At 36.6% G+C, this 24,041-nt stretch overlaps 2 protein-coding genes across 3 annotated transcripts; one reads left to right on the top strand and one right to left on the bottom strand.

Moving 5' to 3' along the window:
- Positions 1-6,745: 6,745 nt before the first annotated feature.
- Positions 6,746-11,475, top strand: LOC143884897 (cationic amino acid transporter 6, chloroplastic-like). Its single transcript, XM_077388745.1, has 5 exons — positions 6,746-7,121; positions 7,641-7,857; positions 8,144-8,474; positions 8,983-9,214; positions 10,221-11,475. Exons 1-5 carry the CDS (start codon positions 6,746-6,748, stop codon positions 10,766-10,768), a joined length of 1,704 nt encoding a protein of 567 aa, XP_077244860.1. The 3' UTR covers positions 10,769-11,475.
- Positions 11,476-11,927: 452 nt separating this feature from the next.
- Positions 11,928-23,690, bottom strand: UGLYAH (ureidoglycine aminohydrolase). Of its 2 annotated transcripts, XR_013253090.1 has the most exons (14): positions 23,450-23,690; positions 23,213-23,338; positions 22,989-23,076; positions 22,831-22,907; positions 20,961-21,000; positions 20,417-20,483; positions 17,877-17,962; positions 17,222-17,303; positions 17,013-17,069; positions 16,731-16,769; positions 16,355-16,425; positions 14,100-14,153; positions 13,823-13,992; positions 11,928-12,232 (listed from the first exon to the last, which is right to left on the bottom strand). XR_013253090.1 is itself a non-coding variant. In XM_077388746.1 (13 exons), the coding sequence occupies exons 1-13, from the start codon at positions 23,508-23,510 to the stop codon at positions 13,923-13,925; spliced, it is 918 nt and encodes a 305-aa protein (XP_077244861.1). In that variant the 5' UTR covers positions 23,511-23,690; the 3' UTR covers positions 13,637-13,922. The 2 variants fall into 2 exon arrangements, 1 of the variants encoding a protein (XP_077244861.1); XM_077388746.1 differs by lacking the exon at positions 11,928-12,232 and having other exon boundaries at positions 13,637-13,992.
- Between the last annotated feature and the right edge of the window lie 351 nt (positions 23,691-24,041).

Here is a 24,041-nt window from a genome sequence, read left to right as displayed (position 1 = left end):
ACTCATATTCATATGGTGATCCTAACTCTCTGATCTGTAGAGGCTGGTCAAAGGGTTTGACTCATGTAATGGGGATGATTTTATGGGCAAGGCCTCTTTACATTTGGGCCCAACAAATGAACAGTTTGGATCTTTGAACCAAGTAAGCCCAAGTGATATATTTTTTTTAAAATACACTTTTTATGGGGCCCATCTTTAATGAACTAGACCATTGGGCTGTCCAAGGGTTTGTGCTCAAAGAGAGGAGAGAGTAGTGGTTGTTGTACAAGTGGGGCTAGGCCCCACCAAACAAAAAGTTCTTGCACACAGAGAGAGAGAGAGAGAGAGAGAGAGAGAGAGAGAGAGAGAGAGAGAGAGAGAGTACAAGTGTTGTACGGGCTGTGAAGCTAGTACCGGTAAAGGGGGTGAATTCATCCTTTTCACAGCTAGTACCGGTAAAGGGGGTGAATTCATCCTTTGAGGGGGCCAATTTATCGGCGCGCCCTAATTGACTCTACCAAAATAAATGGTAAAATATGGATAATCTTAAAGTTACATCATAAAAGGCCAAAGACGAGATTGAGTGGTCTCTCATATAATGGAGCCTAAAGATCATGGGTTTTGGTGTCAAATGGAGAAAATAGATGGCATGATGCATTTCTACTATCCATTTCTCCATTCTCCCATGGAAATCGGTTTGGTCAATTCTCTCCCTCCATAGGCCTCGGGCAAGGTGCCCACTTATCCGGTTTTTTTTTTCTACTCTCATTCAAAAATATAGGATATATCCTTTCCAAGGTCTTTGATAGTGGTCTTCTCAGCCTCCTCACCCCGGGAAAATCTCAGTGGCCCATCTTCAATGTATGGATAACACAATCATTTTGGTTAAAGAATCAGAGTCTCCAACATCAAATCTCAGTTTTCTATTTCTATTCATTGAAGAGAAATATAGGCTCAATGTCAATAGATAAAACACTCTTATCTACAGTATAAAGTGAATTGAGGAATTCTAACACTAGGTGAAAATGTAATGTTATAGATTGAGGATACAGAAAGGAGCTAAGACCAGGAATTGATGTAAATTGAATTACATTATTGTTACTTTTAATTTTCTTCCTCTTCATTGGCCATATTTTTTGTAGATGTAGTAGGCATTTAAGGTCGGGTCTATATGGTGTATATCAGATCGATGAATTATTCAACAATGGTAGTGTTATCAATGTTCTGGTTTAGATCAGTGTTTTTTTACTAATTTGTGTTTATGAAGATGGTTACTAGTATTATGATTCGTTTAGGAGGAATGATAGATAGAAAGGGTCTTAATTACATCCACGTCATCAAATATAACTGATTTTACTTTTTCAACCGATTTAAAAATATAAGTGAAAATGATGTGGATCCAATGAAGAGCCCTTTTGGAGCTCTTTATGCAAGGGCTCCCCTGTATCTATCATTGCTCTTAATTTAGTTATATTAAATTGGTAAGAGAAATTTATACTAATCTAGTGAAAATAATGAATTTGAATGTAAAAAAGAGCATTAATGAGTGTAAACAATAAGGAGTATCCAAATTTATTAAAGTGAGATCATGAATGCCGATCGAAAACAACGATCATATTATAATATAATGCTTTTAGTGTATGAATATGAATGTGATAGTAATATAATATTTTATGCCACGTCCGTAATCGAATCAATTGAAAATTATATATATATATATATATATATATATATATATATATATATTATTCATTTAACTAAAATGAAATGAAGTGTAGAGACTTAAATATGTTGTATGAGTTCGTCGATAGATGATGTAAAAATAACATAAAATATTCTATGAACCAACTGCGATCGAGTCATCAAGTGAACATTTTTAATAAAGATATAAGTCAATCAAACGTAAGTTAGAGACTTAAAAGCAATCAAGCATGGGTATAATTGATAAATGAAATATAAATCATTGAGTAAAAGAAAAATATAAGATAATTAAATGAATGTGTTTTATCATAAATACTAGATATGATATTTTCTTAAGATTTGAGCATAAATAATAAAATTATATAACATGTGAAGCAAATGGTGACCTAAATCAATTCAATAAGATAAAAACCTTTTTTTTTTAGTGGCAAAACTGATTGGATAAATGAGCTACATAATGGTCCCAGCTGGGCTTGAACCCGTGATAATATAAAAACCATAAGCAAATAAAGAATATATAATGATATCAATAGATTAATAAGTTAAAAAGAGTTTAATACTTTGTTTCTTGTGATTTGTCATTCTGATCCTTGATGGTAGATTCGATGTAGATGATTAAGGAGGATTGTGGTAGGCCCTGTGTGAAGATTGAGGTGGATGCCCATAATTAGCATGGTGTCTCGGTGTAATGGATTGAGAAAAGAAAAGAAAATTTTATAAACAATGATGGTTTTGTAGTGCTCTCTCTCTCTCTCTCTCTCTCTCTCTCTCTCTCTCTCGCGCGCGCGCCCTTATTTGCTTTGTAGCAAGATAGAAGGGAGGGAAAGTTGTTCTTATATCCCTTGGTGACAAAAGAGAATAGAGAATAATAGGAATGCACGAGAAAGAGTTTTCTTTTTCTTTTTCTTTCTTTTTTTTTTTTTCTTTTTTTTTTTGTGTGTGGGTGTGGGTGTGGGTGTGGGTGTGGGCCGGTGGGGTATAAGCGGAAGAGAAGGATGTTAGAGGACGCCCTATGGTCAAATCTCATAAAGTCAGGAGGATTGCTAGTAAAATAAAGAAAAATGATTTTTTATTTAGATGGGTTAAGTATATATGTATTTAAATATCGGCTTTATTACTATAGATAAAATAATTAAGTTTAGATATTTACACCATCTCAGACTTAATAAAAGAAATAACATGAAAATCACTTTGTTTCAAACATATCTATCCATTGATCGTAGAACTTGGATGTGGAGCACTTTTCTTTTGTCATTGATCAGATGGTTCAGATAGCTGCAATTTTCTAGTCATATAATTTCCACAATAGGCCCTATGAAGGTTTGGAATCCCAGATCATGCTAATGTCATGTGAATTTGCACATATTAGGTTTCTCATATAAAACTTTAGACATGGTTTGATTTCAAGTTAGGTATAATTAAAAATGTAATGAGGAATGTCCCTCATTCATTCCTCCCCAAAGAAAGAGGCTTTTCTCCTTTTCCTAGATGACTTCCTATTTGCCTTTCTTTTCAAAAAGAAAAAGAAGACTTTTCAACTTAAGTGGACCCCTTTCCCTATCATTTTTTATCCCCCACTCTTACTAATGTCTATGGTGCTAATATTTCTAAATTGGGCCATGTTTGGCCACCATGAAAAAATATTCCATGGAACATTTGTGGGGCTAGTTGTGAGAGATATGGAGAGACTTGAGAAGGTGGGAGTGAGGGGAGCATGAAAAACTCCTAAAAACCAGGAAAACAAAAAACCAATTAAGCATTTTCTTTTCACCAGGTTTAGGGATTTTTTTTATGCTATCTCTCATCCCTCCCACTCAATTCTCTCCCTCCTCCTCAAACTCTTTCTCACAGTTGGGCCCACAAATATTCCATGGAATAACTTTTCATGGTTTCCAATCCAAACATGGCCTTAGAGGCATCCAAGCAAGCCTCGAGGTTGAAGAAAAAGAAGAATATGGTCAATGAAGGAGCCCACTTATGATAATGAGAAAACAAAAGATTTTAATTCTTTCTATTACCTCTTGGGTCCACATAACTACCAAACATATCTAAAAGCATCCAACTTCCACTCTCCTAAGCTTTTCCCATTTAAAATTAAGATGAATATGCTCATTAATACTATCATCTAACACTATAATTTTATCTTAATGGTAAGTATCATTTTCTAACTAATCATTTAGATCTGTACCGTATCCAATGCCGCCGACTCTACGCTTTACTTTGAAGCTAATGATCTACTTTTTTTTCCTAAGAAATTTGAGAATTTTCTAAAGTGAAGTGATAAATTCGCTCCCTTTTCCTCCCGCGGCCGACCACCTCCCTCTAGTTTATTTCCATGGAACCGCCTGGGGAAGAAAAGGTGGCAAATATATCATTGCCCTTTTCTAAAATTTACATGGTCTATGTATATTCTCTAATATAGATTTTAGTAATGAAATCGATGGTGGGTCTGAGGGTCCGGCCGGCTAAGTGACCGACTTTTGTTGCCTATTGTGGAAGTTGCAACCACGTTGTACAAATTGTTGCCTTGTGGTAGTGGTGAATATTTTTTCCATGTCATCATAAGCGAGTATTGGCCAGAGTGGTTTACTTGACTAAGCCCTAGTTTCTTTTTATGTTTAGGTTGAACTGTTGAGCCGATGTTTGGCCACCATGAAAAAATATTCTATGAAATATTTGTGAGGTCAGTTGAGAAAGATAGGTCACTCAAGGAGACTAGAGAGGGTGGTAGTGAGGGCTGCATGAAAGTACTAAAAAAGTAAAAAGCAGGAAAACAAAAAACTAATTATAAATAGGTATTTTCTTTTCAATAGGTTTTAGGAATTTTTTATGTCATCTCAACACTTGCCCACTTAATTATCTCCCTCTCTTTCTCAGGCTCCTCTCACACAGCTGGACCCACGATTATTCCATGGAATTATTTTTCATTGTTTCCAAACATGGCTTCAGGGTTTGCATTTTGCATTTTTTTTATAGGGTTTGAATAGTTTTTTTTTTTTTTTTTTTTTTTCAAAATTCAAATTCAAAAGAGGTATTCAATGCTCATGATTTCAATTTCAAAAGAATGATTATCATTTGATTACCTGTTAATTCACGCATGATCACGGTTCGCCCCCCCGGCCCTTCCATGTGGTGAACTCGAACACCCCCCACAAAGCCGCGTGGCACGGTTGGGTTATCGAAGAGTGACACATGGCAAAATCATAGCATGGCACGTGGGAGAATATGGACCACTCCAGCTCACCCTTATATTCCACAAACAAAAAGTGGGGAGAATGCTGATTAGTGTGATTTAGGGATGGATGAAGACAATGATAGTGCTAGGATTTGTGAGAGGATTACATAATCAAAGACCCCTCTCCTTTTACTTTGTTCTCCTTCTAAAGTATACCATGGATTGGATTCTCTCTTTGGGTTGGGTCATTTGACGTGATGATACTAAGGAGAAAAAGAGGAGAAGAAAAGAAAAGAGAAGAAAAGAAAAGAAAAGAAAGAGGCACAAGATAAGCCCGTGCACCACCACCACAACCCACTTGTCTCTTATATAATACCCAATAGATTAGATACGTAGATTTTGTTCTTCTATGTGTCAACCCTAATCCTTCCAAAATAATGTATTTAAATAAATACTATTTGGTAATTAATTGAAATAATTAGATCATCCTCGTAGTTATTTAAAAAGTTTAGTAGCATCTTATAGGGCTCTAGGACCGCTTACTTGTGTAGAGGACCGAGATTGAATGCATGATCCTACGACCATGCTTTTGCATTAAGAATTTTCGATTTGACCTATTCTTTGGATGCTAGCTAGTTCTTATTTGCAAACAAGACTATTTTAATTTTATTTTATTTGCAAATGGGGCAGTATGGTCTCTTATTTTATGTTCAACATTTGCAAATAATCCTATTTAACTTCAAAACCATTTGCATATGAGATTATATGCAAATAATTTTTCGAGGTATCTAAATAAGCCCTTGGTAAAAGATGAGAACACCAATACTTCCACATTGACTCATTTCCTACTAAGAACAGTTAAAGTCATAATAACATGAGCTTGATTTGATATTACATGATGCAGAGAAGTCCCATAGAGAGTTGGCATCTTGATGATAACTTGTTTCCTACTGAGAAATAACTTTTTTTTTTTTTTGTAGCTCTCATGATGCACTTGGGTTTTATCAGCACAAAGGATGTAGATTTTTTGAAGTAGATACTAATTCACATGATCCAACAATATTTCTATTCTACCTCTAGAGCTAAGACACTTTAACATATGTGGGCTTACAGCAAATAGCCTAGCAAAAACTTATTTCCCTTGATCTTAATGAACTTCCTTTCAACACCAAAATGTGCATAAAACAAATTTTACACCCATTTTTAAGTGGAGTGATGGGCGTAAATTTTGTTTTACGTCCATTTTATGTCAAAAGAAATGGAGCCTAATGTGAAGAGCCCGATCGAGATGGGGAAATGAGAAAGACAAAAGAAAAAAGGAGAAAAAAAACTTCAAGGGAAGAGATACTCCTCTCTCCCTCTCACTCATAAATTCCTTTTGATTTTGTAAAAAAACAATTGAACAGATTTCTTTAATTTTCAAACTTTTAAAGTTTTATTGAAAAATAATCATTTGCTATGAATTTTAAAGCATACTCTTTCAAAAAAAAATAAAAAAATTGCTAATGTAAGTACAATGCATGAAGCTGGACCATGTAATTCTAAATAGTAAGAACCTTGTTGGATACCTGTAAAAATTATTTGCATATAATCTTATATGCAAATAATGGTTATACTAGTTTTATATTAATCTTCAAATTATATAGTTAATACCATTCAAAGATACCTTAATATTTCATTTGAAAATGAGATTAACTTAAAGTTACCTTATTTGCAAATAAGGATTGATTTTAGTGGTACAGAAAGAGCTAATAAGTATAATAAAAAAGTACAGCGAGAGAGAGGACAAATAAAGGACTTTCTTCCCACCCATTAACCTGTAAAGCTGATAAAATTTCTCTATATATAAAGCCTTTGCATGGAAGACCAAGTACCTATTCAATTCTAAACATGGCCACTCGCCACGAGAATTCCCTCTCCACCTATCTCCACTCCCTATCTCAAACACCCCACAAGCTTAGAAAGAGAATGCTAGCTACATGGACTCCAAACCAAGAACTAAATCATGTAAGACTGAGATCAGGTGCAGATATGAAGAGAAAACTTGAGTGGTATGATCTTGTTGCCCTTGGTGTTGGAGGAATGCTAGGTGTTGGAGTTTTCGTCACAACGGGTCCGGTCGCTCTCAAGATAACCGGCCCCGCCGTCTTCGTTTCCTATATAGTTGCCGGGATATCAGCTCTCCTTTCTTCCTTCTGTTATACTGAATTCTCTGTTGAGATTCCAGTAGCCGGCGGTGCCTTTAGTTATCTAAGAGTAACATTTGGTATTGACATTCAAACTAGAACTTCTCAGTGTTTTTTTTTTATTTGTTATTTTCCAACTCCTTTTAAAGTTTGGATTGGATACCTTTCTTGGGTCTTTGGAATTTTTTGAATTGGTGTAGGAAAGTTTGTGGGTAAATAACTTTGGTAACATTTGGTATTGACATTCAAACTAGAACTTCTCAGTGTTTCTTTGTTATTTTCCATCTTCTTTTGAAGTTTGGAGTGGATACCTTTCTTGGGTCTTTGAAAGTTTTTGAATTGGTGTAGGAGAGTTTGTGGGTTGATTACTTTGGAAACATTTGGTATTGACATTCAAACTAGAACTTCTAAGTGTTTCTTTGTTATTTTCATTTTTCTTTTAAAATTTGGATTGGATACGTTTCTTGGGTCTTTGAAATTTTTTGAATTGGTGTGGGAGAGTTTGTGGGTTACTTTGGTAACATTTGAACTTCTCAGTGTTCCTTTGAGATTGGATACCTTTCTTGGGTCTTTGAGTTTTTTTTTTTGAATTGGTGTAGGAGAGTTTGTCGGTTATTTTGGTGGAGCTAATATATTGATGGAATATGTGTTATCAAACGCGGCGGTGGCAAGGAGTTTTACGGAGTATTTATGCTGCGCATTTGAAAAAGGCGCCGATTCGTGGAGAATTGAAGTGGGCTTGGCAGAAGGGTATAATAGATTGGATTTCCCAGCTGTTGCACTTGTTGTTCTTCTCACTCTCTGTCTGTGTTATAGGTTTGATCCGTTACCACCTATCTTGTTTTCTCTTCTATTTATAATGGGCTTTATTTTGAAAAGATATTGTTTGTTAAAGGGTAAGTGAGTGCGTTGTTTATTCATCTCTCTATCAATCTATCTATCTATATATCCCTCTTCTGCATTAAGATTATAATAATTATCTGGATTGTGCACTGATTTGTTTTAGAATTATTATTGTTAGCAGATAGCCTAATTGGATTATATGTAGACGGGGTTTTATTATAAGTTTTGGAGTAATGGGTATTTTGCTTTGGGATTGCAGTACAAAAGAGAGCTCTACATTGAACCTTGTGATGACAGTCTTCCATGTGATTTTCTTTGGGTTTATTATTATTGCTGGTTTCTGCAATGGAAGTGCAAAGAACTTGATAGAGCCAAGAGGGTTTGCCCCTTTTGGTGCAAAAGGTGTTCTTGATGGTGCAGCTATGGTTTATATCAGCTATATTGGCTATGATTCAGTGTCAACCATGGCAGAAGAAATCAAGAACCCTTCAAAGAGCCTTCCAATAGGCATTGCTGGCTCTGTTCTCATTGTTTCTGCACTTTATTGCCTAATGGCCTTGGCTCTATGCCTGATGACACCTTATAATGAGGTTAGTGATTCAAAACCATCAAGCTTTAAATTGAAATATATACACTAGCATTGCTAGTGTATATATTCCAATTTGTAGGTTTAAGAGAATGTTATTACAATATAGAAGGCCCACAAGAACTTCTCCCCCCTAAATTGAAATATATACACTAGCATTGCTAGTATGCCGCCAAAACTCCGCAACCAAGTTGCGTAGGCAAGAGTAGCACTACGATGGGTTACCTGCTGATAAGTTGTTACTTAGTAAAAAAACAATGGACCATGGAAATTAGCTAAGTTTTTGGATGAGATTATTTGTATGATTAATGGTAGATTTTTTTTCTTTTGTTCATGTCCCTCGAAGTGCCAATGATCTAGCGGATCGGTTGGCTAAATCCAAGGCATTGAGAGACTCAGTTTACTCTGGGTCCTCTCTCCCCACTGATGTGAATCTGTAATCTCTTTGCAATGAATATAGTTATCTTTCGTAAAAAAAAACTTAGAAAAAAGAATTATCCTTGACTTTGTAGATATCAGACAAAGCATCATACGCCATGGCCTTTCGAAAGATTGTAGGGGGAAGATGGGAAAGCAATGTCATTGGGGCTGGCGCAAGTTTGGGCATTGTGGCTTCTCTTCTTGTCGCCATGTTAGGCCAAGCGCGGTACCTGTGTGTCATGGGAAGGAGTCGACTTGTGCCGTATTGGTTCGCAAGAGTGGACCCTACTACAGGAACCCCTATGAATGCCACGATCTTCTTGGGTAAGGATTGCTGCAACTCCTATGCATTTCCCTTCTAGTTATCACTGTTGAATTCCTCAATAACCCAAATCTATTAGTAGACCAGTACCCATAAGAAAGGGCAAGGAAAATGGTTTTGCTTTTTAAAATACTATGCCATTTAGAACTAGGAGAGTGATATTCCCCCCCCCCCCCCCCCCTCTCTAACAGAAATCGTTAGCTTTTATGCTTCCGGAGTTAACGGTTGCTTCTCCACCCCTTCATAAAAGTTAACCGGGGGGGGGGGGGGGGGAGATTAGAACTATGATAAACATCGCCAATATGCATTCGAAAGTAAAGCAATAGGGTGATGGATTCTATTTTCCTTTCAGAGGGATAGAATTTATTCATTTTCTCAAAAAAGTTTACCTTTATTACTTTCAAATAGATGATTATATTGGAGAAGGATATTTTGTACTAGGGACTTGCTGGGCATTTTGGCATTTTCTCAGAAAGCCATTTCGAGGCTCACTTTTTCAGGAGAGAACAGCCACCTCGTAGCAGATTTTGCCTTAATCATTTAATTCATCTGGGGTGGCTGTTCTCTCCTGAAAAAGTGAGCCGCAAAAGAGATTTTGGAATTGCCTAGCTAGTACTTTTGTAATATCATATCAAGGAAGTTTTGGTGATTTTCTCAAAATCAGTCGTATCATGTAAAGTTCTAAGACCAAGCTTCTCAAAATAATCTGAACTATTCTCAAATAGTAATGGAGGGGGGTCTCCCACAGTGTGTGTGTGTTTGAAATGATGCGAAATATATTAAAATGGAGGGAGGTCTCCCACAACCGAGATGGTCAAAAGAAAAAAGGAAGAAAATACAAAGCAAGATCAAGAGGAAGATAATAAAAAAGTCCCAAGTCAGGGCCACCTAAAACAATCTCATCCCCCAACTCAACTCAACTAAGCCTTTGTCCCAAACTAGTTGGGGTCGACAATCTCATCCCTGCATGAAAAAAAGGTCATAATTCTTCCCTCATCCATGGTGCAGGCATCTGCACTGCATTAATCGCGCTCTTCACCGACCTCAACATAGTAATGGAGATGATCTCCATCGGCACGCTCATTGTGTTCTACATGGTGGCCAATGCGCTCATCTACCGAAGATACGTGAAGCAAGGAACCACCAATCCCCTCCCGACTCTCCTCTTCCTCTTTCTCCTTTCATCAACCTCAATTGCCTTTTCTCTATCATGGAAGCTCAATGAGGAGTGGTGGGGCTTAGCGTTATTCGGAGGTGCCTCGATCTCTATCACCGCCTTATTTCACTATAAGGTCCCCTGCCTTCACCGGCCGTCAGAATGGTCGGTAACATTGATGCCATGGCCTGCTGCCGCCTCAATCTTCCTCAATGTTTTTCTCATGAGTACACTTGGGAAGAGGTCTTTTATAAGATTTGGTGTATGGAGTTTTGTGGTAACCTTGTTTTATATGTTGTATGGTGTTCATTCAACATACCAGGCAGAAGAAATTGAATTGGAGATGGAGGATAGCAACCAAACCTCATCCATCCAACAAATTAAGATCGAAATAGAGTAGTTTTAATCACAAAACACTTGTGATTTTTTGCCTCACTTCATTTCTCTCCAAGTTCATTTTGCTTTTTGTCATGGTGATATCACCATGTCTCAGCGGTGACTCCTTTGAGTATAGGGAGGATGATTGAAGTCCCATAATTTGTGATGAAGAAATAAGCCTATAGAAAACGTCCTTCATTTTTTTTCCTTCTCTCCCGCACTCAGTCGCTCGGTGCAATTTGGTTCTACTGTTGTTTACAGAAACTGTGATCAGAAAAGACCCACATTGAACCTCTTTTTCTCTCTTTTTTTTGACACGTCGAGGATCTTTTGGATCTAGAGTAAACTTGACTTGAAAATGAGTTTCCTAGTGTTTCAAAGTTTAGACTGCGTTCCGCAACCCTTCACAGAAGAGCTTCTGTGGATTTTCCGCTGCGAGAATGAAAAAATCCTGAAAATGCAGTTCAGGAACTGAATTCGACTGGCCCGATTCTTCCATTTCTGCTCCACCCTAGGCCTAAATATGTGAAAAATGAGATTTTCCAAAGCAACTGGCAGCCGCTGTCTCTGCCAAGTTTCTCAGGAATGAGAAGCTTTACGGAACACACCCTTATTTTTAAAAATCAAATAATTCCCTGATTTTAGTTTACACACAAATTATACCCTCATCCGTCGGAATGGAAGGTGCCATTGATGCCATGGCCTCTGCTGCCTCAATCCTCCTCAATGTTTTTCTCATGAGTACACTTGGGAAGAGGTCTTTTATAAGATTTGGTGTATGGAGTTTTGTGGTCACCTTGTTTTATGTCTTGTATGGTGTTCATTCAACATACCAGGCTGAAGAAATTGAATTGGACGTGGATGATAGGAACCAAACCTCATCCATCCAACAAATTAAGATAGAAATATAGCTGTTTTAATCACAAAACACTGAGATTTTTGCATTCTTCATTTCTCTCTCTTCTTTTTCTTTTTGTCATAGTAACAACACTGACTCCTCTGAGCATAGGGAGAAAGATTGAAGTCCCAAAATATGTGATGACGAAATACGTCAAATAACTACCAACATGCAGGTGGGTAGTAGCATTAGGCAGGCTTTGCACAACTTTGGTTCAAACCTTCTCAAGCAGACTGCATCACAGACTTGGCCTTCTCAATCAAATGAAACATAAATAAAGAAGTACTAGAACACTGGCCATTTTTTCTCACCAGTCATAAGTTCGGCCCAGTCACAACTATATTAATCCAATTCTCCTACTTTCTATGGTTTTATGCAGTGTCCCAAGTGTGCTTTTATTGTTCAATACAGATTCTATAAACAAAAGGCATCCACCTTTGGACTTTGCACTTAAACCTGTTAGAGCTGTTCTATACTGAGAATAATGAAAAAACAGTTCCACAGGTGCTATTTCCTTAGCATTTAATCATAAAAAGACAGGCACCCTAATACGAAGATCCATGATATGATAAACCTGGTTCCCTGTACCTATAAAAAAAAAAAAAAAACACATCAAGTTTTGAGATAGAAATCTCTGTGGTCAGGGTGATCCATATCAGTTTCAGTTATCAACAGATAAGTCGGCTACAATTCAGATGGAAAATAGACAATAAGCAACATCCTACAGATTTGGATATGTGATAAACAGGTGGCAAGAACAGATATTCTAAGGGAAAAGTATGCAAGCTAAAACTCCATAAGAATGCCATGCATCTCTGCTCAAATTGATGAGATGACACATCGTATATATGATGTGGTAAAGACTTGGGACCTTCTTTTTTTCTTTAGAGAGAGAGGAAATGAAAATTTTACTAAACCATAATTCATTTTTTGAAAGGAAAATTTTACTAAACCATATTGAAAATGTGAATTTTAATGGGAGTTGGCTTGAACCATAATTAAAATGTGAATTTTAATGCGATTAACTTGGAAATTTTAATGAGATCCTTACTGTTTTTTTTTTTTTTTTGAATGATTCTGCAATATCTTTAACAGAATCTCTATAGTCTGATGATGGGTTTGCAACCGCTCATCTAATTCCGCATTTGGTAGTTTGGGAGGGCAGTCTTTTGAAGGTGCGTTTATTAGATGAGCAGTTGGGGCCCTCACAATCGGTTGTCACAATCTGAAACCAACATGACCTTAAGATTATGACAATCGATTGTGAGTGCCAAACTTATTATTGCTCAAATTTAAACGCAATTTTGAGTCCAATAATCGGTTTGGCACTCACAATCGGTTGTCATAATTTTAAAACAAATAGGGCCTTATCTGATAAGATGGATTCTTATCAGAAAGCTATTCCGGTCTTCTTTCTAAATCTTGAAAGGGTTTAATGTGATTAAAATTCACTCGCACCAGAGCCAAGTGAATTTTTGGAGTCCCGGATTCTCTAGCTCGCACCAGATTTGGAAGATCCAGAACCAAAAAAGTGGTATTTTTGCTATTTCTAATGAACTATCCATTGAACTCATAATTCATTAGATACTTTTTATGAATGTCATCTAAGGTGTCATAATTAAATTGATTTCAATTGTTCAATCATTTGATAACTCAAGTCATTCTTGAGGCCACTTTGACATCTACACAGCTAATCCTTACAAATTCCAATATAGATCTAGTATAACAACTTGCAATCTCATAAGAGAATTATAATAGTTTGTCATTATAAATGAGGTAGAAATAACATGCTAGGTTTTAGGGATTCTAGAGGTACTAGCATCTCTAAATATAAGCTACTGTGGACATAGGCATACTGTCGAACCATGTAACTCTCACATTTTTGGTGTGTGTTTGTATTTCTTGCATCTCATCTTGTCATTGGCTACACATGGAGTTTGATCAATCTTAATAACTTTTTGATATTTGGAAATTGGAACTAGAAATTTAGAATATCCACACAAGTTTCAAGTTCCATTCCAAGGGATGATACTTGCACATGAAAAAAAAGGATCACACAAACTCTTTCTTGCCTTTCCATATGGAGCTATCCATACGAAATAGCTTGAGCCTTTACATAATCCTTCTAATTTAGACCATAATCCATTTTAAATAAAAGAAAACTTCAATTACCCTTACCCTTAGAAGCAAGGACCTTGTTTCACATATACATGATTCTCTTGTCCTCATCAGCATGTTTTTTGAATCTTGTACCACACATATCCTGGTGGTATTAAGGTTACAGTGGATTTCGGTTCACATCCTTGTATAGCAGATACCGCGACCGGGTCTTCCCGAGTGCTGCATACCTGAAAAAAGTGTTTATAGATACAGTATACTAAGTTAGTTGGGGCCATTCATGGTCCAGCCTTTTGATGGAATAAGAGCTTATTTAGATCAAAGATACTCCACTTACCATTGAGGTACAAATGGCGCCATCCAAATGGCATCACCCGCTTGAAGTGGATACCTAATTTGAAAAGGAAGTGATGAAGCTTGTGAGCACTAATTTTTACAGCACTGAATATGACAAGTAATAAGAAGCATTCATGTCAGAACAACGAAAATGAAATGCTATAAAAAAGAGCGCCTAGTAATCATGCTTACAAAGACCGGCCTTCGATATCCATATTTTGAAATGGATACCTAGCATGGAGTGACTAACACCTGAACTCACACTAAGGGAAGGCCAAGGCAGATATTCCAACAGGTGGATGAGAGTTTATCTGATATAGTTGGTTACCTTACAATGATTTTTTATTTTCTCCATAAGGAATTTTAAGTGGGTCTTCAATGTAAGTGAAGGAACACAAGAAATAACAAAAGAAAGCGTAAAAGAGCAGGAAATCGGAATTTCCTACTTGCAAGTTACAACAGATGGATAGGAGTTTAGATAATATAGGAGGTTAGCTCAGAATAGATTCTTTTAGTTCGGTGTTTGTGAAGAACATAAAAGCTGACTCTGTAAGTTCACCAAAGAACAGTTACAGAAACAATTCACCAACACAGACAGTCCTTGAAATCAATAAGCTTGGGGGTGTAGTTGTTTAATCTGAAACTTGGCAAAAGATTATTATTACAAGGGGAATTTTGGTAATATCAATTGAAATTAGGAGAGACTTTAAGTTGGCATGAATATATATTTTTTTTGAATGATGAAGCAAAGCTTTGTTGAGAAAGAGCAAGGAAAACACACACACACACACACACACACGATGGGTCTGGTCAAGGCAAAGCAAAAGTACATAAAGAGTACAAATTTTCTGAAAAGGCAAATCAGCCATGATCCTTAAAAGGAAGATGGTCTCAAACAACAAAGGATGCTCTAGTCACTCTGGTGCGAGCTAGAGAATCCGGGACTCCAAAGCATCAGCAAATTTCCAAGGGAAAGCCTTCTCCTCACCCATCAAATAGTAAAATTGAGGTTGTAACTTTCTATTTTTATTTCAAAATCACAATAGGTTTAGGAAAGTGAATTATGAGTTCTTCTAGAGCGAGTAATAGATTAGAATAAGAAGTTTAGGTTGCTTGGAAAACAAGTGGAGGATGTCAGTGTTTATATAAAGCTATAAAACCTTATTTTTTGAAGGATGATTATCTTAATATTGGCTTAGCTGTTTGATACAACATTATTTGTTGATAATTCTTTTCTTCTATTGTTTTGATCTTATTTTAGCATTGAGTACCAAATCTGTACTGTGTTCTCTTGAGTTTTCCTGCATTACATTACATCTTTAACCCGCATAACTTAGTCACTAGCAATTCATTTTATGAAATTTATTGTTTTAAAACTTAAAAGGAGATTATAATACAGTCCAAAAACCTTCCCCCATGGGTCAAATCCCACATCCAGAAAGTGAGTATTTGTAGGCCCTAGCAAGAGAAGCTATCTCTCAGGTCATTGTCTCATTCGTGAAATTTGTATAGGAAATTAAACTTTCCCTGGCCTCCACAATTTCAGAACCCCCTTCCGAAGTCATTTCCAGACTTCCATAGGACGGGATATGCCTCATCTGAGGCAGTTATAACTATAATCTATGATATTAGTTATTCAACTTCTAATCATACTATAACGCCCTTTAGAAGTTAATCTCAAAAAAGTGCCCTGGGGATGGGACATGTATCATTTTCTGAACCAGAGGGCGAGCCTTGGAGCAATGGTAAGGTTGCTCCATTGTGACATGGTGGTCACGGGTTCAAGTCACGGAAACAGCCTTTCTGCAAAGCAGGGGTAAGGCTGCGTACATCTAGCCCTCCTCAGACCCTGCAATGGCGGGAGCCTCGTGCACTGGGCCGCCCGCCCTTGTACTGTAACTACTACCTATAGTATTCAACAGGGTATTCATGTTGAGCACCTACCATGTGGGTTATTAATGAGTGAAATCTATGATTCGAAAATTAACCCAGGCAGGAGGTAGTGTTTTCACTTTTTCGAACTAGACATATTTACAAATTAACCGAATGAGCATCTGCCATGGGAGACTGCTGTTTATGATAGAAAAGTAGGTGAGACAGTTCCAAAAAGAACACAAATGTCTTGATTTATCTGTAATTTTCTAAAAGACGAAAAATTACTTGAAATGATAACAAAGGAAAAGCTAATGAGTTCATTAATACTATCTATGGAAAAAGACAACGTAAACATTTCCCTGTCTAGAATGATATCCTTACCAACTGTCACCCAATCGATATATGCCTTGTCCCTCTAAAAGCAACAAGCCATGCTGATTATAATGAACCTCCTGCTCCATCAAACAATTAAACACACAGCCACAATATTATTTTCAACTCTCTTGGTATATGTTCATCACGGCGTCAAGATAGGGTAAAGCAGAATAATGTACAAAGAGAAGGAATTTGATGCTACTCAAGAAAGAGATTTTGAAGAATTACTCAGAAACACTTAGTTGTAAAATTACGCAAATGATTCCAATAGCTCCTTAGAAGAATTGATATACAAAAAGAATTGATATACACATTTCAAAAAAAAAAATTTCATTTCAAAAAAAAAGAATTGATATACAGAAAGAGATGTCATTCAACAGACCTTCACATTAAGATATTCTCCAGGTTGGAAGTCCATGATCTGCAACAGATCCACATGCATCAATTATCTTAAAGTGCAACATTAGAAAACTTTTCGCAAAGGCTAACCATGGATGACAATTGAGACCACTGTTTAAAAATGCCAGTCAATCATGCCTTGGTCGAGTCGACTAGGCCTTAACATGGCCTAGCTCTCATCTGAGTCAGTGTTTCAACACCGACAGATACAGGAAAGCTACAAGAAGTAAGAGAGAAAAATGCTAAAGTAAATAACAATGCTCACATGGATATTGAAGTCATAGGGAGCTGAAGTAGGCAGCAATTTCCTGAGTTCAAAAATCTGGAAACGGAAGAACAATTGAGGTTGCAGAAACAATTCAAGAAATTGATAACACAAATAACGAGCTTCAAAATTATCAATAAGAATCTGATATGTGTGTGCTTATGCTTGTGGAGATCAAAGCTTAAATATATGAAAATTCAAAGAAGCACCTCTCCAGGAGTTTCGAGAAGTGGTTGCATGTCTGTTGAACCAACAATGTGTTCAGGGACTTGATTTTCCAGATTGAAATACCTGGGTATTGAAATAAATTTAGTTAGCACTATATCTTAACAGAGAAGGGTAAAACTATGAAATGGATAATGGCTATTTAATGGATCTAACTAATAGCAATGCCATAATTATTAAGTTCCATGCTCCGCATGAGTCATAGATGGACTGATTGTAATTATGTGGTGGATGTGAAAGACGTAACAAATAAAGAAGCATGTAACTAGAGTTCAGTAACAAATAACTAAGCATGTAACTCAATTTCACTCATAAAACTGTGAAATGAATAATGACTATTTAATGCATCTAACTAATAGCAATGCAATAATTAATATGTTCCACATAAATCACAGGTGGACAGATTGTAATTATGTGGTAGATGTGAAAGAAGTAACAAATAAATAAGCATGTAACTCAATTTCAGTCATATAAAGAGCAATTAAACATAAACACATGTATGAGGCAAAATCAAGGGTGCTCCAAGTGAACTCCCATGCTTAGTAAAATATAAACAGAAGACAACATTCAAATGGAGGTGGGAGACCATATTAATCCATGGCCCATGTACTCATTTTGACAGGATATGAGAAAATAAACCTTCGCTCAAATACGACAAGAGTAGCTGACTTGTGGCACTCCACTGAGTGATCAAAATTAGCAGGTAGATATGCGTATGAGTCCACCTGCATTCCAGTCGCAAACAATGTCAAAATTGCTACTGATAATGTCTGCACGTTTCAATGCGTGTGGTTTGCATATGTATATTGTACACCTCCAGGAATATCGAACTCAAAATCAAACTAAGTGAAAAAAGATATCTTAGATGCTCAATCCCCTACACAGAATGACAATTGCACAACTGCATCAGCACATTATCAATAGAGTTGATTCCAGGCAAGAGTAGAAGTCTCAGAACAAGTTTCACAAACGGTACAATTTTCAGTTGGGAAATTTTTCTGGCCAAACCATCAGTTTTGGTAGTCAATGTATCATAGTTTAGAGCATGGTTTTAAATTTTCACCAAGACCGATATGAAACGACTGAAATGTTTCAGTTTCCATCCCCACCGAATCACATTATCAAAACCAAAATGCATACTTTATGCATAATGCATACACCATATTTCACATGCAATTTATACAAATATAATTATGTAACATATTGAAATGCAGCATGCACTGAATTATCAAACATGCCCGACAGCGCATGTCACTAGGTAATCGTTATTGTTAAACCATTATGGATGATTGTCCTGCTTAGGAGATGGTTTCTAAGTGTGTATTTGTGCTTATTCTAGCATTTCCTGAAGTTTTGCCTTAAACTTTTATTATTTACATATGTTTACATATGTTTCTATGATTTTACAGTTTTTTCATTGAAATTTTCAGCTGAAACCAAAATGTTTCTGTTTCTGTGGTGACCAAAACCGACATTTTAAACCTTGGTTTAGAGCAGTGTTTCAAAATGCGGATGCGGGTCAAAACACGGCCGAAGAAAATCATAGTCGACTCGACATGGCGCGGTCGAGTACTCAGTTGGTGCGGTCATAATTTGAGAGAGTCAAAGGAGTTTTTTATTGATTCTGTCAGGCAAAATGCAGCCAAGGTAAAAGGGAGTCGACTAGGGGGAGTCCATGATGACGCGGGGGAGTTTTAAAACTATGGTTTAGAGAACTACTCTGCAGGGATAACCAGTTTTGTGAGATCCAGAGCCCTTATCATTATAATCTTGAGTAAATTTAATAATAAAATTATCATGCAAAAATGTGTGGGCTTTCCAAATGTTCAATTTGATATTCCTGGGCAAACAATAATAAGTCCCTTTTTTTAATGATAACAATAACAAGTCCCTTTATTGCTGGCAAGTAACATTAGACTTAAAATAGAAATATATGCCAAGAAAATAGCAAATCAAGGCCGCCTCAGTAATAAAATGTATCCCAACCTTCAGTGCACTTCTAATATAAGGTCAGAGTTGAAGCTTAGCGTTCACCTTAGCGCCACCTCTGACCTCAGATGCATGTGTTAAGCATATAACTAGCGAGCGAACCTGACTACCCATATATAGGAACGGAAACAGAATCACCTTGATACTAAACTGGATCGAGCCCAGGATCTTCTTGGTATTAGCATGTTAAAGGAAGCAGAGGTACGCGGTTTTGGGATGGAGCTTCATTCAGATAATTCAAAGTGGGAAAGAAGGGGTTCCCTATTGGCAATCAGAGTCAGAAGAGGGATCAATCTGGTACAAAAAGGAAAGCGGCAATAATTTGCAGATAAAACTGAGTCTTTGAAGCGATGCGGGGGCTAGCGAGCGCTGCTTCTTCCCCTTCGTCACCCGGGTTCTGTTCCCCTTTGTCCTTTTCCTAAGTCTTAGGCAAGTATGTGTGAAACAGTTCTTCAATCACGTCTTTCTTAGTTTCGAGTCCTTTCGTTACAGGGGAATTCCCCACAGAGCGGTGAAATTCCTTTCGAGTGATTCATCAATAGGGGACCCTCCCATAGGAAGTTGCTTCTTGGAATCGTCATCTGCAATAATTCTTGCTAAGAAGAATGCCCATGTTGTGGATATTCCACCCATAAGGTAATGGGTTACTCCTACAGCGCGTCCTTACCAAAGAAGTAATCAGCAATTTGCATTTATGTGGACAAGGAGCATCGATGTCACCTGAAACTGTTGCATGAAATAGAAATCTAATCTGATATCAAAGTAAACCAAACGGTGGCATCACTCAACCATAAGATCACATTTGAGTGTTGGAGATCCCTTAAATAGTTAGGCATAGACATTGTCGTGAAGCCTGAGGCATCCAGATGATGATCCCAGCAGGTTGTCAATTGATCATGTAGAATCCTGATTATGAGGGGATCACTCCGTCCATAGATACTATCGTAATAAAAAAATAAAATGAAATAAAGAGATTGGGTATGAACCCAATATAAAAAATCATTACATAATGAAATAATTGTGAACCACTTCATCAAAATGCTAATCACAAGTATCTTGAAATATCGATACAAGTATCAATAATGTTAATCACACAGAATCACAACCATGTATTGTGTATCAAATATGAATGAGGCAATTCCAATCCAATAGTACATTCTTGCAAGAAACTAATAGTATAGATATCTTACAAGCAGTCTGTGGCTGGTAGCAGATCCATTTGATAGTATCACAGAACCCTGAATTACAAACAAAAACCTGAAAGGATGACCATAACAGACAACAGAGATATATGTTAAAAGTTGATAAAATAGCACATGCTGAAAGATTTAAAAGTGAATGCAAGCGAGGCTGATCAAAATATTCCGAATAAGACGGACAAAATAGTTAAGAAACAATTCGTAAATGATCATAAAGAAAAAACAAATAAAAATCAAAACTAACAAGCAGACGGAAAGAAGAAGAAAAAAGAGAGGCAAAAACACAAAAAATAAACAACAAATAACCAGGTTTGGATTCACATAAAACCCTCAAAAGGGATGGTACTTCATCCAAAGCTTGAGAATCTTACTATCCATACATAACTAGTTAAAAATGCGAAAGTGATCTTCATTGCCTGTGAATAACAATATGATGTTTTAAAGAACACACACCACAACTTGAAATAATCATGGAAAGGGATTGTATCATACAACAATGGATTATAAAGAAACATTTTGTATAACAACAAAGCACCTTTCAACATCTTGTGGAGGTAGTGCTGACTTTGAATTCTCTGCGTAATGTAAAAGTGAAAATCAGATACATACACAAAAGATTGCATAAAAACAAAAGCAAATAAAGGACAACTAGCAATCAACATAACTAGATTAAATACAGCTACTTGAATCAACTCTGGATCAACAAAAAATATGAAACTAAATGTGGAGTCAACAAGAACTTGAAAATGAAAGCTTGCACTTTGCTATTTGAAAAAGGAAGTACAACATCGATCTCCTTAAAGTCATTGGCTGAATGTTGTACAACCGATACATTTAGAGTATCTTAGATAGATTTCAAATGCTTAGGGGTATAGGGCTTATGTCCATTCTTTGTACAACAGATACATTTAGGGTAATCACCACATATCAGCGACCACTCAATGTGCAGTCAAATTGGGCAAATACATTGTGCCCTGGCTTATCTAATTTAAGTTATTTAATTGAGTAGAGCCTTCAATGAAAGTTGCAAAATTAGCTTTCAGTGCGTAAATCCATCCCTTGATATTTTGAGAAATTGAGCGACATAACCATTTTCAAGCAGCAAACTTTTTAACACAAATACAAACATAAATTATCCAAGTCAGATAACGCAGTAAATGTAAAAGAAGAAATGCAAACAATGGAATGTGCTTCTTTGATCCAATCTCGGACCCAAATGCCCACCCTCATGTTTTATTTTTCTTGTAGTTTTTGTTTTAGAAAGTAGCAAAAGTTATTACTGAAAAGAAGGCAGAGACAACAATGGAGGAGATGAGCAGGCCCCAGAAAAATAGAAAACGGAAGAGAAATACAGAATGGAAAGACCAACAAAGCAAAATGGGACAAACCCATAAAGGGCACACCCATTCATATTTCCTCAAAGATGCTGACAAGTGACTAACAAAGATTGGAAACCTTCTGCAGTAGTATGCTAAAACACAAGCAATAGTAGAAAGTATATTAGTTCCCCAACTAGGTTGCATCACTAAAGATATGAGTGTCGGAATCTGACACGAGTATCGAGTGTCAGATTAAAAAAACCTCAAAAAGAACAATTCGTGGATTCGCCAAAATATTTTAATCAATTTTCACATTTTATTTTTCTACATAATAATATGGTTATAAAACAAGTAAAATATTGGAACTTTTAATAGGTTAAGTAGATATAGTATTTTATTTTCATATAAGAAACTTTCTATTAGGATGGGTAACACCTAAAATATGCGGTAATTGTAAAGCTGTAGTTGCAAAGTTGTGGTAGTAGTATTCATAAAAAAACAAATAAAAGAGATCTAGAAGTGTCTCAGAGAATCCTGAAGTATTGGAAACCAAGACGTGTCCGGTACGGATTCTTCGCCCATTTAGAAGAATCCATGTAACATGTTTCCCCAAGGATGCAGAACTTGAAATATTAGCTTATCCAAAAGCTTCTATTAAGTTTAAAAATCTTTCAAAACTCTGCGGCAGGCCAGCAGCACTATTTTCAAGTTTAATATAAGGACTAACTACAATGTATTTTGCACGACTACAACTTCATGGCAATGCTAAAGGCTAAAATTCAGTCGTTATTCTACAGTTAATGGATTTTAATCACAAAGTTCTGCTTGCGAATTCTGGCGACCAGACTCGACAGCATGAACATACTGCACGTCAGTTATGTGCGCTGGACAAGTGATGTAAATACACAATAACCCTGAATATTAGAAATTGATGTGTTCTATCCAACCCAAATAATAGGATATAGACAGAATTATGAAATACTTCAGTAATACATAGCATCCAACCCAAATAATTAGATATAGACATCTTGCTACAGAATTTTGAAGTACTTTAGTTATGCATAATTGCATAGCATAATATCAGACCTTGCATCTTTGCCAAGAACATAACAAAATGTGAACCCATAGCTGGAGTGATTAAATAAGCGCCCAATGTATTGATCCTGCAAAATCAGGTCACAAAACAAAGATTGCAATTCTGATAATCAGGTAAAAAACAAATTCTGTACTTAATCGGAAATTACCAATCAGGTATGGGACTGAATACATGACTTTCAGGGGTAATTAAAGCATGATCTCTTCTATACACACTACGCGTAAAACCTGGTAAATCTGTCAACCAATAAAAAAATGTTTTATTTAGTATAATTTCATGATCAAAAGTTAAAATAAAGATCCAAAATGGAGTCCACAAGGAATTCACCTTGAGATTTTAATAAAAAAAATATGTATGGAATGGATAGCTGACCTTGAAGGTTGGTGGGAGAGAGAGTGGGATTTGTGACTTTCCAATAGAGAGGTTGTGGTTTTGAGTCCTTTTGGGGGAGAGGTGCTGAACAAAATCCTTCTTCACCCAGTGCGCATTTTAGCAAAACTGCCAAAAATCATGTGGAAGATTACAAAGTCTGTTAGTGCTTATAGATAGCCTAAAAACATATACAGAGAGAGAGAGAGAGAGAGAGAGAGAGAGAGAGAGAGTCATTACCAGAGGGAAGGAGGAGGGCGTGGAGAAGGTAGATGGAAATTGGAGTTTTGGATATGGGCATTTTGGGAAATGGGTATTTAGGTGTAAGCCCTCTCTTCTCTCTGTGCTTGGGTAAGAGTTGTTGGGTCTGGTTGAAGGGGAGGAAAGTGGCACTAAAAAGGAAGGACAGAGATTCCGCTGCACTTTTTACAGGCAGAGAAAGTGAGGATTGTGTCAGGATATTCCAATGAGCCCTCCAGTGTTGCAGCTATATTATATAGGGCTATAGGCTACGTTTCCATTGCCAGAAATCAGGAATCGGAATTGTCATCCTATTCTGATACCTTTTTCCTATTCTGATTGCCCTGGAAATGGAATGGGAAACAATATATATATACATATATATATATATATACACACACACACACACATGAGGAAAATGATTGTGAGCTTGAAGCTCATATAGCTTATATGAGCTTGAGGGCCCAAACACATGGGTCCCACATTTTTTGTGGTGATCCAAACCATTTATTTGCAAGGCCCCATCATAGATAGGGTGTGTACCAAAAATTAGCTACATGGGATCATCCTAACCCCTCCAAAAGTGGAGGGC

The sequence above is a fragment of the Tasmannia lanceolata genome, unplaced genomic scaffold (assembly GCF_043159265.1).
Source record: "Tasmannia lanceolata isolate RefF3 unplaced genomic scaffold, GAP_Taslan_0.1 ptg000008l, whole genome shotgun sequence".
Lineage (NCBI taxonomy): Eukaryota > Viridiplantae > Streptophyta > Magnoliopsida > Canellales > Winteraceae > Tasmannia > Tasmannia lanceolata.
This window is presented reverse-complemented; position numbering and strand designations above follow the sequence as displayed.